This window comes from Pteropus vampyrus, unplaced genomic scaffold (assembly GCF_000151845.1).
Source record: "Pteropus vampyrus isolate Shadow unplaced genomic scaffold, Pvam_2.0 Scaffold177, whole genome shotgun sequence".
Classification (NCBI taxonomy): Eukaryota; Metazoa; Chordata; class Mammalia; order Chiroptera; family Pteropodidae; genus Pteropus; species Pteropus vampyrus.
The window spans coordinates 2282064-2295506 of record NW_011888958.1 but is presented as its reverse complement, the minus strand read 5'-3'; the positions used below and the strand labels follow the sequence as shown (position 1 = coordinate 2295506).

Sequence of the window (13443 nt, the reverse complement as noted above, 5' to 3'; positions counted from 1 at the left end):
GGGCCCTTGAACTGTCTCATGTCCTCTGCGTTAGACACTTCTCCATTCATTATCCTTGAGGAGAGCAGACGCCAACACTTTTGAATGAGAGAACATCAGCAAGGGGTAGGTGAAAGAACTTTGCGCCAGGCTTCGGAAAATCTTGGTTTCAGGGTAGGCACTGCCATTTACTACTAGCTGGATGACTTCTTTGAGCTTGTTCATTCATTTGTAAAATGTAGTTTCATGAATTATCCTAATTCACTGAACTGTTGTGAGTAGCAAATTAGAAAGTAGGTCAAAGAATATCATAAACTAAAAAGCTCTACATAAATACAAGTAAATGGCTGTAAAATAATAAAAAATAGATACTGGTCTTGGCCTGCAGTTCATGGCACAGAGCTCCTGAAACCCTTGTAATTTCCTAAGTAATGAAAGCACTATGAGCATTTCTTGTCCTAATATTTGGTCTTTGACCCATTCCTGACATAGGGATTCTAAAACCCTTGTAAATTCTTAATAGGAGCACTAGGAGCATCTTTTGTTATAATAAGGCAACTCTGGGTGGGCTCTTAGGTGGCTCCTATAACAGGCTGGTCACCACAAAGAACAAGTGATGATTAGAAGCTTGGCATTTTCAGGCCCACTCCCCACCTCCAGAGAGGGGACAGGAGCTAGAAATGGAATTAATAACTGATCATGCCTATGTGAGGAAGCTTCCATAACATCCCAATATTACACGGTTTGGAGAGCTTCAGGTTGGTAAAGACATCCACACTGGGAGGGTGATGCACCCAACTCCATGGGGACAGAAGCTCCAGTTCTTCGGGCCCTCCCAGACCTCACCCTATGTATCTCTTTATCTGACTGTTCATCTGTATCCTCGATCATCTCCTTTAATAAGCTTGTAAATGTGTTTCCCTGAGTTCTGTGAGCTGTTCTAGCAAACTGATCAAACCTGAGAAGGTCACGGGAACCTCTGGTTTGTAGCCAACTGGGCAGAAGTTGTGTATAACCTGGGGACCTACTACTTGTGATTGGCATCTGAAGTAAGAGGTAGTCTCATGGGACTGAGCCCTGAAACTGTGGAATCTGACACTATCTCCAGGGAGACAGTGTCAGAATTTAGTTAAATTGTAGGACACCCAGCTGGTGTTGCAGAGAATTGCGGAGTAAAGGAAAAAAATCACACAATTGGTGACCAGAAGTGAAGTGTTTTGTGTGAATAGTAAATGAGACACACAGGAGAAAGACTCACAGGAGGCTGAGTTTTTCCAATATAATGACTTTACAAAGAGACCTAAAAGGGTGGCCTAAGAACGTTTGACATTTCTGTCCAGCCAGTTCTTCATAAATACGGGAATATAGATTACTTAACTCATAGAGTTCCTCAAATATATTAAAATTATAAAATCCTTTTCAAATGTTAAATGCCCTGTAATTACTTGGTCATAAAGTATTGGCCTAGTGTGGCCAAATACACTAACGAAGTTGCATATTAACACTTCCTAAAAAGTTGAGTACATTCTTGGCTTTCCTAAAACAATGAGCAATTTAATGCAGCTAGTCTGGAAAAAGTTACTTCAGGTTCTCAGTTTTTTTCCTTCTGAAATGTGTGTAAGCTTACAATGGGTTTACCATACAGTCCTGTAACAGACCCGGGTTTATCTATTCTCCACTCCTAAAGCTTCTGGAGGCACTACTCCCATCAGCTGGTGATGCAGGAAAAGGGATGTGGGGCAGTCAGGTATGGGATGCAACTTAGGGAAAAGAGGAAGCAGTCCTCTGGCCATGACATCAATTCAGATTCAGGGCTAATAATTCTCACATCTATCTACTTTTATGCAAATATGTTTGACAGAGACACTTCTTGATAACTGTTGTTCTCTTTATCCTGGACCATTAAATCACACATGATGTGAAGCTAAGAAAGTATCAAAATTTCTGAGGAACTGTAAGGGATAAAAAACTCCTTGTTCTATGAGATTCTTCATGTTCAGCTTTCATCAAACCACAACTGACTTAGCAAACTCAGTAAACCAAGTCTCTTTCACCAGCCTATTTCTTGTAGATTAGTGCGGAAGTTGAGTTGAATAATGACAACTTGAGAGATTTAAAAGGCTCCAAAGTAAAGTTTTTCATTTAAAAGCACATTTCTGATGATATTATGAGTAATGCTTTCTTCCGCCTCAGCTTTCCAAACTCTGTGAATGACTTACTGTAATTTTGAAAATTGTATAGTAGAATAAAATTGTCCTGACATAAAAAGAATTCTTCCTGTGATAACATATGAAAAAATTCTGATAGTCACATTTGTTCATGGATGCCATTAGAGGATTGCTTAAATCCTACAGGAGTCAAACTCACTAGTATTTAAATATCTCTAGAAAAATAAAATGTTAGTTTGAACCAATGAAAAACTCTTTAAAACTCTAATAAAAAAATTAACTGGAGACAAAATCTGAAGTTAAATTACTACCTTTAAAGAAGAAAGTAAAAGTGACTTTACAGGAAGCTCTTTAATTTAGTAGCATCTTTTAAGGTTAAATCTTTTCAACTTCGCTTATAAATAATATAAAAACAAAGTAATTGTATAGCATAGTGATTAAGAGTGTGGGCTCAAGAATCAGATTTATCTGGATTCAAATCCTAGCTTCCAACACTTATTAGATCTGTGAATTCAGGAGGGTCATTTTAGTTTCGTCATAAAACAGGGGGAATAATAATTTCAGGGTTATTGTAAAGATGAAGTGAAATGCTTCATAATTTTCTTTCTCATGCCATATAAATTTATCATGTAAGCAAAAAGCAGTGGAAACAGCTAAGAAGCACAGTGTGACCCAGTTCAGCTACACTGTAGGTGCACCAGGACCCCGTTATATACAGTGATGAGTACTGCCACTCTAGGATTGATTCTGAAGTGAAAGCTATCTTTGTTCCCTAACACCATGTTATAATCTTTTAAAAATATATATATTTAAAATATATTTAAAAATATATACATGTTTTTTTCTATACACCAAATCAATATTTTCTATAACCTAGCCTTCATAAACAAGGCTGTTTAACTATAAAAGACATATTAAAAACTGATCACTTTGAAAATGATTAAAATTGTCTGATAATTGTAGTGCTGTGAAATTGCTTTGAGAGATTCTATTTGGAAAAGATACAAAAAATTTCCTTAACAAATAAGTGACAATTAATAATGATGCAACTGTCTATAGGATTAATTCTTTCCAGATATGGATCCCACATACTATGGACCTGTTAATTTGATTCAGACTCAAAATATCTATTAAAAGTTTTTATTGTGACATGTGTGGGCAAATTATATGATTTTTTTTTTCAGATTGACAGTAGTAACTAAACTAAACCATTCCACCTAAAATCCTTTGATTTGTTTATATTACTATAAAAGTGACTTAAACAAGAACGTGTAAGAGTGGATTATTACTAAAATATTTACTTAAGAAGGAAATGAAAACGATTTGTTCTTTAAAACAAATTTCTGAGGTGGTTCCATAGAGTAGTGGTTAGCACGTCTACTTTACATGCAGAAGGTCCTGGGTTTGCACCCCAGTGGAGCCATGGTCCATACCCCAGGCGTGCCAAGTCCCCTGGGTGCACCAGGCCCCGGGTGTGCACTGCAAGTGCGTGGGAGGAGACGCCCCGCCTTCAGAGATCCAGTTCTTAAGGGGAGACTGCAACAACCGTAGGTCAGGGGTGGAAGTGAGGGGTAGAGGGGGAATTAAAGTAAATAAATAAAAATAAAACGAATTTTCAAAGTAACAAAACCACCCAGTAAAAAAACAATTGTGATGGAATTTTTATATTCACATAAACTTTTAGTAATTTACACTGAGTTATCCAATGACAGTAGTTTTTTCTTATACTGTCTTAGTCTGTATTATTCTGTAACACTTAAAACTAAACAATGATAAACTTGGACACGAAAATGTTAGAAATGTATTTACCTATTTGTATATATATTATTAATTCTAGGGAAATCTGAACACTAAACAATCATTACTTGAAAAGCATCTACATAAACAACATTCCACATATGACAGATATTTGATAAATTAGATATTTGATAAACAAAGATGGTTTTCCTTAGATTAGTAGTCCAGGTTAAAAATGACAGAATCTCCAAAGATAAGTTTATATACTTTTACTTACTTCACCTGAAATTTAACTTAGATTGAAAAAAAGTAATAGTATTGAATGTCAAATTTGGGGTACATTTAATTTTCACTTGAACTTACTATTTCTTCCCATTTCTCTGTCAATATTGAACACTAAGTAAAAACTCACTTGTTAAAAATTCAGCTGATACGCTAATAAGAACGGTTTTGCAAGGTCAAATTAACACGTAGTCTTGAAGAGACAATTCTTTTTTAACCTATTGATTTGCTGTTTATTGGACTTCCCTGGGAATCATCAGATTTAGTATCAACAGACACGGGTAATATCACAGATAGCAACTTTCTAATTCATTAATTTCCATATATAGTCGAATCGATTCCTGTATTATAAAGATACCAAAGCTGTACTTAAAAAATATGTCAGTGCTATACTAGGGGTGTAACTCCTTATTAAGCAAGCACAAATGTGGCATCAAACTTACTTTTCCAAAGAAGCCTTTGAAGAACTTCCTTTCCTGGAGGAACAGGGGGACAAGTCGAGTGCTATTACTGTATGGGCTAAATGTCCCAGGGTTTCACACCAAAAAGCACAGACAGAAGTTGGGTAAAGGGCAAAGTGGAAGGGGAGGGAGTGAGAATTTTAAAGAGTTATCCATATCAGGAGTGACACGAAAATGCAAGGAAACATACTGTATGGCCTAAGAATCCATGGAAAGAATGAGAAGAAATCAGAACCTGTACCCATGCAGAGCAATGAGTTAGTTTAGTATTCTCTATTTATTTTTAAAACAGAGATTATCCAAATTTGGTAGCAGAGAAAAAGATCAGGGCATACTGTTTTGGTGAGATCTGCGTTTTAAATTTCATCATAGTGAGTAGTAAATAGATTAGTGCCACATAACATTTTTCAATTGAAAAGCAGTCAACTATGTGGAAGTCATTAATTTAAAAAACTGGTTCATATTCAAATGACCACATAATCACATAAAAAAGAAATACATAAAAATTAAATTATGAGTGTGCAGCAAAGGTCCTTGTCAGACCTTCTCTTATTGAGTTCACAATTTCCTTACTAACGCATTAGGATTGATTTTATGTGTGTGCTGATCAATTCCATGACAATCATGGAGAAATAATATGTTCTATTCCAAACACAGAATAAATCATCTATAAAGAACACAAGGCTAATGATTTCACTGGAGCTGAGAAAACAAACATATCTGAGATCCAGACCACATTTGTGAACCACAACTGAAATTTAAGAAATGGGTTTTGGTTTCTTTTTAAATGCTGTTTTAGAATAAAGAAACTTGCATAAACAGTTATAAGTATACGGTTCTGAAACTATGTAGATGAGAGAGACATAGCTATCTATGGTCCCAGCACCAATTTTTAAGCATATACAAACTTTGAAAGCTGGCCACCATTCAAAATCTGAAGAACTTATACAAAGTAGATGGGTTCTAACTTACCCAAGCTACCTTAACTTTACATTTCCGAGCTTTGGTTGAACTATACTTTAAGCCTTTACTTTTTATAATCAATTTTTAATGATGGATAAATGTCTAGAAAAAGACTACTGTACTGAAATTTGACACTCAGACAATTTATAAAGTCGTTTAAACACTGAATAGTTTATTTGCTCCCTCAGTTTTGAAAATGACAACTAGCATCAAATATTTCCATGAAATGTTGTAAACTTAAGCTGGAAAAAATAATAAAGTAATTGGGAGTACTTAACACAAAAAGACTAACTTTATTTCTGCTGCCAAGTTTGGTAACCCTAGTTTTGTTAGACTGTGAGCAACCATCAGCTTTTAAGGATGCAGCCAAAGTGAAAAGATTCCCCATTCTGGAGGGACAGGGAGGTGAGGAAAAGAGATCCGTTAATATTTAATTTAGCTCCCAGAAAAGCTCTTGTTAAACATGGAGTCTGCCTTCTTTTTATAAAAGATATCAGATGTTAATGAAAAAAGTTGACATGCAAAATGCATAAAAAAGATAGTTATTAGAGAATAATATTGGTTTGTTTTTTTTTTTAAATTAAGTTATGGTTCTTTTACCTGCTAAAACAAGAACATATATTAGAAAAAATATATCAAATAGTGAATAAAAAAATCAACATATTAGGAATTGGTAGTATAATGAAACTAGTCTAAAACAAAGAGAGACACATTTACAGAGACAATGGGAAGAAAAGACCTTTTAAAAGGAAGAGCATTTTGGATCAGTGTCAAGAAAGATAACCAAAGGCTCAATACACTTATTACAGAACAGACTGATAGATGACATTACTCCTCACCCAGCAACGCACTATAACATAAAGGCACTAAAAATGGACAACAGATTGTCCACAGGCAATATCCTATACCGTCTAAGTTCCTAAATGGCTAATCTGTGAAATTATGTCACGAAGTTAAAAATAGCTGTAATTCACTTTATATATACAAAGTAAAAATTAATTTAAACATATTTATGCTCTGAGAAGCATATGTTTAAAGTACTCTCTTATTGAGTTATAATATCTTTTCATTTGAGAATATTAAGTTTGCAACTAACTTCTAATTGAAGCTAAAATAGTTCTAAATTGTAAGGGACTACTTCATGGAGAAGAAAACTACACTTGCAAATTACCCTCCTTTCTCAATTCCCACAAATTTAAAAAGCAACAGAATGTTAGATTTTTAATTCAAAGATCATTCAAGTGATAAGTTTAAGATGTTTGTTTTGCTACTTAACTGGTATATCTGAGCTATATAATTCTTCAATTTTTAAAACTCTGGCATTCAAACTAGTTCCATAGACATGTTATTTTTTCTTTAATCTTTAGGTCTATACACTTTTACATTTGCTTTATGATCTATAAAAATAAACAAATAAAAAACACCTCCAGAGACATAGCTTTTGGCACAATATAAGCATCTAGCACATCTAATTATAGATGTTTGTTACACATTATACATGTTTGTTTTAGATTACATATGTTTATTATAGATATTTGTTATAGATTATAAATGTTTGTTAGATGAATGTTTGGTAAGGGGGGAGGAGGCAACTAGAAATTTAGGCATAGTAAAAATATGAAAAGAACACAAAAGTCATGAATTTTTGTGGACAACAGTGACCTGAGAAGAACAACATTTCAAAGACTTCCAACTTTCTCCAAGCTTCTCAGTCCAGCATTAGGATGGGTATTCTTTATACTAGGGGGAAGTTTCACTGAGTATAATAAACAGGAAACTGACCTCAGTTACCTAAAAATTCAAACTTATTTTTTTGAATATGTGTTTTCCTATGTAAAATTATAAACAACATTTGCTCTAAGTCTCCTGGATATGGTTAATCTGAAACATTTTTAAAAACAAACTTCTTGAATGAAAAGTTCAGAAGTGGTCAATTTCCCCTCAAAGTTCAAAAGTTTAAGTATGTCCAGAAAAGCAATCGACATATATATAAAAATTCATTTTAGTTATAAAATGCCTAGGAAAATAAAGATATTTTAGAGATAAGCAAAAGGGTTTCATAAATTTTAAAACATTAAATATAAATATTATTATGAGATTCAATTTGACCACATATTGAAGACTGACTGAATTATCTTCTGTATATTCATTCCAGAAATATTTTTTGAGTGGCTATTATGTGCCAGACACTGTCTAGGCATAGGTAATAGTTTATTAAATGGCAATTTGGTTCCTATTTCTAGTGAAAAGAAAAACTCATTAAATTTTATTATCTAAATAATCTTATACCTCAAATAATCATGCTTATAGTTTATAATCTTCTTTGTTAAAAAAAATAAAACAAAAACATTCATTCGACTAAAAAATTAGTTTTAAAACTAGATGGTGAATAGTGGCTATCTCCGGGATTGCAACAGATTTTATGTGCTGTTTATTTTAACTTGTATTTTATACAATGAATATATACTACCTATATAATAAAGAGATGTTTCTAATTAAAAGCAGGTTAAAAAAGCTAGACAGTAAAGAGGATAACTGCTCATTAAACAACTAAATAATACCAATACCAAACAACTAAATAATACTTCTGGGCAAACTTAAACCAGCCTCGTTTTTCCTCATTTAGTGAACACAAAGCCATACTCTGAAGTAAAAGACTTTCTAAAGGCTCGTTCCACAGTGACCTTCTAACTAAGTTATATAAGTTATACGATTTTAATAACTATTTAATATCTACTGTGTTTGGATTTGTCTATTGTTTTCAGTCATTAGTATTATGATGTTAAAAATATTCTTTAATGACTATGGGGCAAATCATTGCATTATTTTTTTAAATGTTCTTAGTTAAACTTATTCTTCTAGTGAACTTAAAATTATTTTGTTAAAGAGGAGATTAAATTTATATTTCTTGGGAAATTACATTATCTGAAGCTGTATTTAACTGGGGTATATATTCAGCTAGACACAGCAAGTCTATAAATTATAGTTTCATGTACCATAACACATGGATTAAGTCCCTTTAATATTAATTGGAGTAAACAGACAGACTAGGAAGGGCTTCAATCATTTAAGAATTTAAATGACCAAAATTTAAGGTAAATGGTATGTGTGTATATGTATGTGTACATGCATCTATATTGGCTTTTTTTTTTTTTTTTAAGTTCTTTGTATAGTATAATCAATTATTTTTCTCCTTTCCCTTCTCCAACAGATTCAGGCGTTTGTTCCAAAATATAATCCACCTGAGTTGGTCGCTTCCTTAATTTTATCTTTTATAATGAGGACTTATAGAAAAGAGGTCATAAAAAAATGTACCAAGCAGCAGAAAACTTTTGGTTATTAAGCAAATTGAGAAAAAAAAAAAAGCACTCATCAGTAGCCAAAATTGAAGCAGCCCACCAAACAAGCAAACCCAAAGCAACAAGTATTTAATGCTATTTGGGGCAAGGGCATGCAGAAGTAACGCTTAAAGCTTTCAGAACAAAGTGGAGAAAGGCCACACATTGGAAAGAAGGTAGGTTGTGAAGAGGGCTGTCAGAGTTTATGAAACAGTCTTCAAACCTTTCCAAATTATGAAATCAACACTTTAATCTAAACCTTTATGAACTCTGAACCCATTCTCTCCTTTTTTAAATACACAGGCATGTGCCTGGGATGTGTTCCATGGCATAACAGGCAAAGTAAACATGATTTATCTTGGAAAAGGAGTCTCCATGTCAAGTATGCTAAAGTTTGTGCAAAAGGCAGGGGAAATATACTGTTTATGTTAGAGGAATACAGAGAAGGAAACTAGGGAGTAGCAGTCAAGATAATAATAAGTCCTCCCAAAATGTAAACCTCACTAGCCATGAACATGGACTATCTCCGTCTTCTACTTTTTCCTAGAAAGCTGTTTCTTATAGATTTAAAATCAGTAATTTATAACCCAGTTATCACGGTTAAGACACTAACTCTAATATTTTTATATTGGTTTTAGAATATTATTCATCTATAAGATTTCATACCATTTGTTTAATATGGGTTCTGAATCAAAAGTACCTTTTGGATAATGTCTGGTCTAAACTGAGAAAGTTAGTCTTTATAATTTATATCTTTGGATGACGACATGAGATGTCCCCCTTATTAAGTGAGCTCACATTTTTGCCTTAAGAGAAACACTGTTCTTACTGGATAGTGAGTCACTAAAATTTAGTGAGCAAAATCTTTTAAGAAAATATTTACAGCATATAGATCAATACTGGTAACCATCAAATACATACAGCTTTCAATCTTTTTACGGCATCTTCACAGATGTGCATTCCTCTTGATTCATCAACTTCTACATGGCCAAGGTACTGTAGAAAGAAGAAAAAAGTTAGGGCTATTGTTATATTTACTGAGTAGCTACTATGTGGTAGGTATGAGATGGTAGAAAACTGAATATTGAAATTCTTGCACTCAAGAAACTCACAGCCATTGTAGAAAGTTAAGATAATGTTACTTTACTTATCTTCAGTGTCCTCATATCAATGAGATTTATAATAAATGTCTCAGAGTTATTAGAGTATGTGATAGGCACTAAATGATACCTGAATCTGTTGGATCTGAGGCATAACAACCTGTACTAGACAGTTACTGTATCTCTAATCATAAAAACAATACTAATACAAAGTCTGTGTGTATATATATGTATACATTATTTATCTTGTATATATACATAAACACACTCGTATATTGAAAAAGGTATAAATAAAAATAATAGTTATTCCAAAACTAAACAGATCACATACTCCTTTAATAGCAAGCGCATAAAAGCAGGACATAAAACTAAGATTTTAAGAAGGCAGTGTATCAGAGCTTTAAAAGATGCATAGCATTTGTAGAGGCAGAGAATGAAAGTTTGGGAAACTATTTTAGGCAGAGTGAATTCAATAAAGGTTACAGGTGTGGAATAGGATAACTATATATATCAGCAAGTATTACTGTTTGGCTGGAATATGAGGTATATGAAGTTGGAGAATATGAATATTAAAACAAGTCTGTCCTTAATCCTAGAGGCAATGGACAGCTAATAAAGCCTTTTTTTTTTCTTTGTCAAGGTAGTAATATGATTCAAATTGCACCTTAGTATGGGAATAGTCTTGGATTAAAAAAGCAACAGGAATGGTGGCGATATTACAAGTGCTCTCTTTTAAAAGGAAATTTAGGGTCTGGTTCTGGGTAAGATGGAGTAAACACACTTTCCTCTGCCCCATCCACTGAATAAAACCATAAAACCTGGATGGAATGCATGAAACATCTAGTTGAGGCCTCTGGAAAGAGTAGAAGATAAAACAGGGAAGAATACCAGACTTCAGGATATTTCTGAACTGGCAGGGAGTTTACCTCCCCCTGCCCCCCACCCCTCCCATACCTCCAACCTGAACTTAATACAGCCAGATAGGCAAAAAGTGAGTGCTGTAGCACAGAGAGAACTCTGAGAAAAGCACTGTTGCTCCAGCCCACGGACCAAGTACGGGAACTCCTCATCCTCAGAAAGAGTACAGGAATCCCTCTCCTTTTTAATTCTCTTTTCTTTGTTCTCTCAAACCCCAGCCCCAGGAAACCCTGTGGCGTGGTGATGGTGGTAGCAATGGAAACCTGCGAGAACCACATGTCGAGGGAGGAAAACCTTCCTGTTTAGTAAAACTGTGATCCCAGGAAGGTGGGGGCAACGCCCCCTTGTGCTTTTCCCCTCTTTCTCTGTATCTTCCACCCTTTGGCTCTGGAATGGAGGTAAAATAATGGGAATGCATGATGGAGCAAAATAATCAAATCCCAGGAAACGCAGGCATACAGAGTTTAAGCTAACTTGACCAAGGTCATTCAGCGAATGAATGCTCTAATCCCAGCAGCCTGCCCCAGTCTTATAATGTTCATATATTGAATTTTTCATTTTTATTCATATCTTTCCAATGCTGAATAAATGCATAAAACCAATATATTGAAATCAGTTTAGGAAACTGCTGGACTTTAGGTAACAGACAAATAAAGATGATAAACTAAGGCCAAAAAATTAAATGTCTAATGAATTGTAACACATATAATGTTGAATAAACATTATATAGAACAGCAAGAATGCTCACATTTCAGTTGTGGACAAAAAAGGGTCTCCTTAATAAATCTGACCAAAAATAATCTCACAGAATGATCGGATCATAAATTCCTAATTGGGCAGGTCATGGTGAGCGGTCATGCCTCAGACCTGTAACTTCCCTAACAAAAGGCTATCTTTGCCTCAGGCAAGCCCTGTCTCTTGTTTTTGTGCATCTAGGTTAACATACCTTTGAAATGCCTCTTTGTCAGACCCTTTGAAAAAATAACCACCCTCAAGGGAGCACATAATCTTAACTAAACTGCAGTCTAATCACAGTGATTTCCTACCTTGCTTTCTCCCATGTAATCTTCCTTACATTTCCTCCTTAATTCCAAATGTATAAAAGAAACTACAAACTGTTATTCTGGGAAGCATTTTTCTCCAAAGCATTTGAGATCTTGCTTCCCAGTGTGCAGTCATTTTGGCACAAATAAACTCAAACTCAAAAGGATTCTTTAGAGGTTTGGATATTTACATTAACACAGTGAATTGAACAATGCATTATATATAGTTCTGAGTCGAAAGAGTATTACTTCTCTATGGCAAATCTGAATAATACAAAATCCAAGATAGATATACAATCATGCACCACATAACGACCTTTGGTCAAAGATGGACTGCATATACAACGGTGGTCCCATAAGATTATAATAGAGCTGAAAAATTCCTATTGCCAAGTGACATCATAGCCATCATAACATCCTAATGCAAGGCATTACACAAATACTTACCATTGTATTACAACTGTCCACAGTATTAAGCACAGTAACAGGCTGTACAGGTTTGTAACCTAGGAGCTGTAGGGGAACAGAATTTGTCACCCTGAAATGTCTCTCTGGCATAAGGGTTACTTTAGGTTAAACACAGAATTATCATATGATTCAGCGATTCCACTGATAGGTATATACCCCAAAGAATTGAAAACAGGTATGCAAATAAATGCACAGTCATGTTTATAGCACCATTATTCACAACGGCCATTCCACTGTATGTATGTATCGGTTTATCTATTCTTCCACTGAGGGGCATTTGGGCTGCTTCCATCTTTTGGCTATTCTTTAACCTTTTAGATCCCATTTGCTCTATTTTTCTGGGTATTTTTTCATCTATTTTTGTAAGTAGAGTTGGTCTACAATTTTCTTTTTGTTTCTGTGCTATCTGTTAGGTGGTTATACCAGGATTTTGTTAACGCCATAAAAAATCTGAAAAGCATTTCTTTTTTTTACATCCTTTGGTATAGTTAAATAGCATAAGGGTCATTCTTTCAGGTTTTGAAAGAATTGACTGGTGAAATCATCTACACTCAATCTTTTTTTGGGGAGGTAGTTTTGGAGTTTTGAGAACTTTCTCTATTTACTTCATAGTTAGGGGCCTAGTCAACTTTTCTTTCTCTACTTTAGCTACTTTTAGTAATGTATGTATTTCCTAGAACATTCTTAGTTAATCTAAATTCTCAAATTTGTCAGCATAAGCTATATAGTATTCACATGAGTCTGTAATTGGGTCTCCCCACTTTTTCATCTCTTATATATGTGTGTTCTTAAGGCTCATTCTAGTACTACCTCAGAGTCAATTAACCTGTTTCCATTTTATATTAACAATAAAATGTGTGTATATGTAGGGTTTTATAATCTCTGCATTACCTTTAGATGTTAAGAAATGAATACAAGTTTCAATGTGTTTCCAAGGGATTTTATTCTGTCATCTTGATCAACTCAACTGGTCAACTGGGTATTTA

At 34.3% G+C, this 13443-nt stretch overlaps 1 protein-coding gene across 12 annotated transcripts in view; it reads right to left on the bottom strand.

The window, feature by feature from the left end:
* The window catches only part of NUMB (NUMB, endocytic adaptor protein), a 138224-nt gene that overhangs the window by 25841 nt on the left and 98940 nt on the right, over positions 1 to 13443 (bottom strand). For 6 of the 12 annotated variants that reach the window (XM_023537031.1, XM_023537036.1, XM_023537033.1 and 3 more), the window contains 2 exons: positions 9850 to 9924; positions 4610 to 4642 (listed from right to left, as the gene is read on the bottom strand). In XM_023537031.1, coding sequence (XP_023392799.1) covers positions 4610 to 4642; positions 9850 to 9924 — 108 coding nt within the window. The remainder of the gene's footprint in view (positions 1 to 4609; positions 4643 to 9849; positions 9925 to 13443) is intronic. The other 6 variants (XM_023537038.1, XM_011370909.2, XM_023537034.1 and 3 more) reach the window with 1 other exon arrangement.